The 1,463-nt window shown below is 49.8% G+C and overlaps 1 protein-coding gene across 1 annotated transcript in view; it reads right to left on the bottom strand.

Annotated features, from left to right (window-relative positions):
• The window catches only part of LOC116686064 (tetratricopeptide repeat protein 28-like), a gene marked incomplete at its 5' end in the record, with an annotated part of 133,170 nt that overhangs the window by 84,490 nt on the left and 47,217 nt on the right, over nt 1-1,463 (bottom strand). Inside the window, 1 exon segment of the mRNA XM_032510998.1 lies at nt 502-1,046. Coding sequence (XP_032366889.1) covers nt 502-1,046 — 545 coding nt within the window.

Genomic DNA, 1,463 nt, shown 5'->3' with positions numbered 1-1,463 from the left:
CCTAATCCTCTAACCCTAACCCTAATCCTCTAACCTTAACCCCTGACCCAAATCCTCTAACCCTAACCCCTAACCCTAATCCTCTAACCCTAACCCATAATGCTAATCCTCTAACCCCTAACCCTAACCCCCAACCATAACCTCCTAACCCTCTAACCCTAACCCCATAACCCCCAACCCTAACCTCCTAACCCTAAGAGAAATAAAAGAGGTTGCCATGGAGACCTAATTGTGTGTATTGGGGGGGGCCTCTGCTGCACCAAAGAAATTATTAATAAAGGAAGAAGTTCCACTCTCCCGATACCTCCGGCTTCTGAACTGGTTGCAGTTCCACCAGAGGTCCACTAGGGGTTGATCACAGGACAGTGGAGAATGAATGGAGGTCTATGGAGCTATACCATAGACAGTTAACGAAATAGACCAACAGATCCAGTTGCTCTGAACGGAGACCAGTGAAGGACATTAGAAGCTCTTTTCCAATGATAGCTGAGCGTTACTTACCTGTGTCCGTTGCCTAAGCCGCTGTAGGCCTTCTCCTGGTCCTGCATGCGGTTGAGGCTCTGGGCCACCGACAGATACTGGTCATAGTACTTGATGGCTTCCTCAAAGTCTCCCAGAGCCTCGTAACAGTCCCCCAGGTTCCCGTAGGCCCTGCCCCTGTCCATCATCGCCTCGTTGCCACTCAGCTGCTGTAATGTGGCCAGCTGCTGCTCCAGGTAGCCAATGGCTTCCTCCATCACACCTACATTCATTTTGGTGATGCCCATATTGCCGTACACTTGAGCCTCCACAACAGGGTCCTTCAGCCTCCGACCCAGCTCCAGCTGCTCCTCGTAGCTCTTGAAGGCCATGGCGTACTTCCCCAGGGCCATGTAGACGGCTGCCAGGTGGCCGTGGGCTTTGCACTCCCCCGACACGTCGCCCAGCTCCTGGTACACCTCCAGCTCCTGGGTGTGGTAGCCCAGAGCTTTGTCGTACTTCTGCACTAGTCTGTAAGTGGCCCCAAGGGCTGCGTAGGCGCAGGCCTCCATCCTGCGCTCCTTAACCTGAAACAAGGTCAAATCTCATAATATCAGCATTTAAACATAACATTTCCTATTTATATGATGACGTTTTCTAGTATATGTAACTGTATATACTGTATTAGTATATGTACTGCAGTCATTCTACATGCATTCTCATGAGCGGGTTAGTATTGTACGAAATTGAAATAACAGCGACTGTATGCCGGTCATTTGACGGTTTGGTTAAGCGGTCTTTACAAGTAAATTTAGCCAACAAAAGGGGTCTGTGAGCCGGGTACAGAGCACCGTGAGCTGGCGGTCCTCCCATGGTACCCCCGTTTCTTGGGTGAAAGTCTCGTGTTTTCTCCTTAACTTCTTCCAGAACATGAACTCCTGCGTTTTAGGACCCAAACATCCATCCCTTTGTGGTTTTACACTGTAAATAATGGCTGTGAAATC

Source organism: Etheostoma spectabile, unplaced genomic scaffold (assembly GCF_008692095.1).
Source record: "Etheostoma spectabile isolate EspeVRDwgs_2016 unplaced genomic scaffold, UIUC_Espe_1.0 scaffold310, whole genome shotgun sequence".
In the NCBI taxonomy this organism is placed as follows: Eukaryota; Metazoa; Chordata; class Actinopteri; order Perciformes; family Percidae; genus Etheostoma; species Etheostoma spectabile.
Note: the sequence above shows the minus strand (reverse complement) of the source record. Positions and strands in the feature narration are given on the sequence as shown.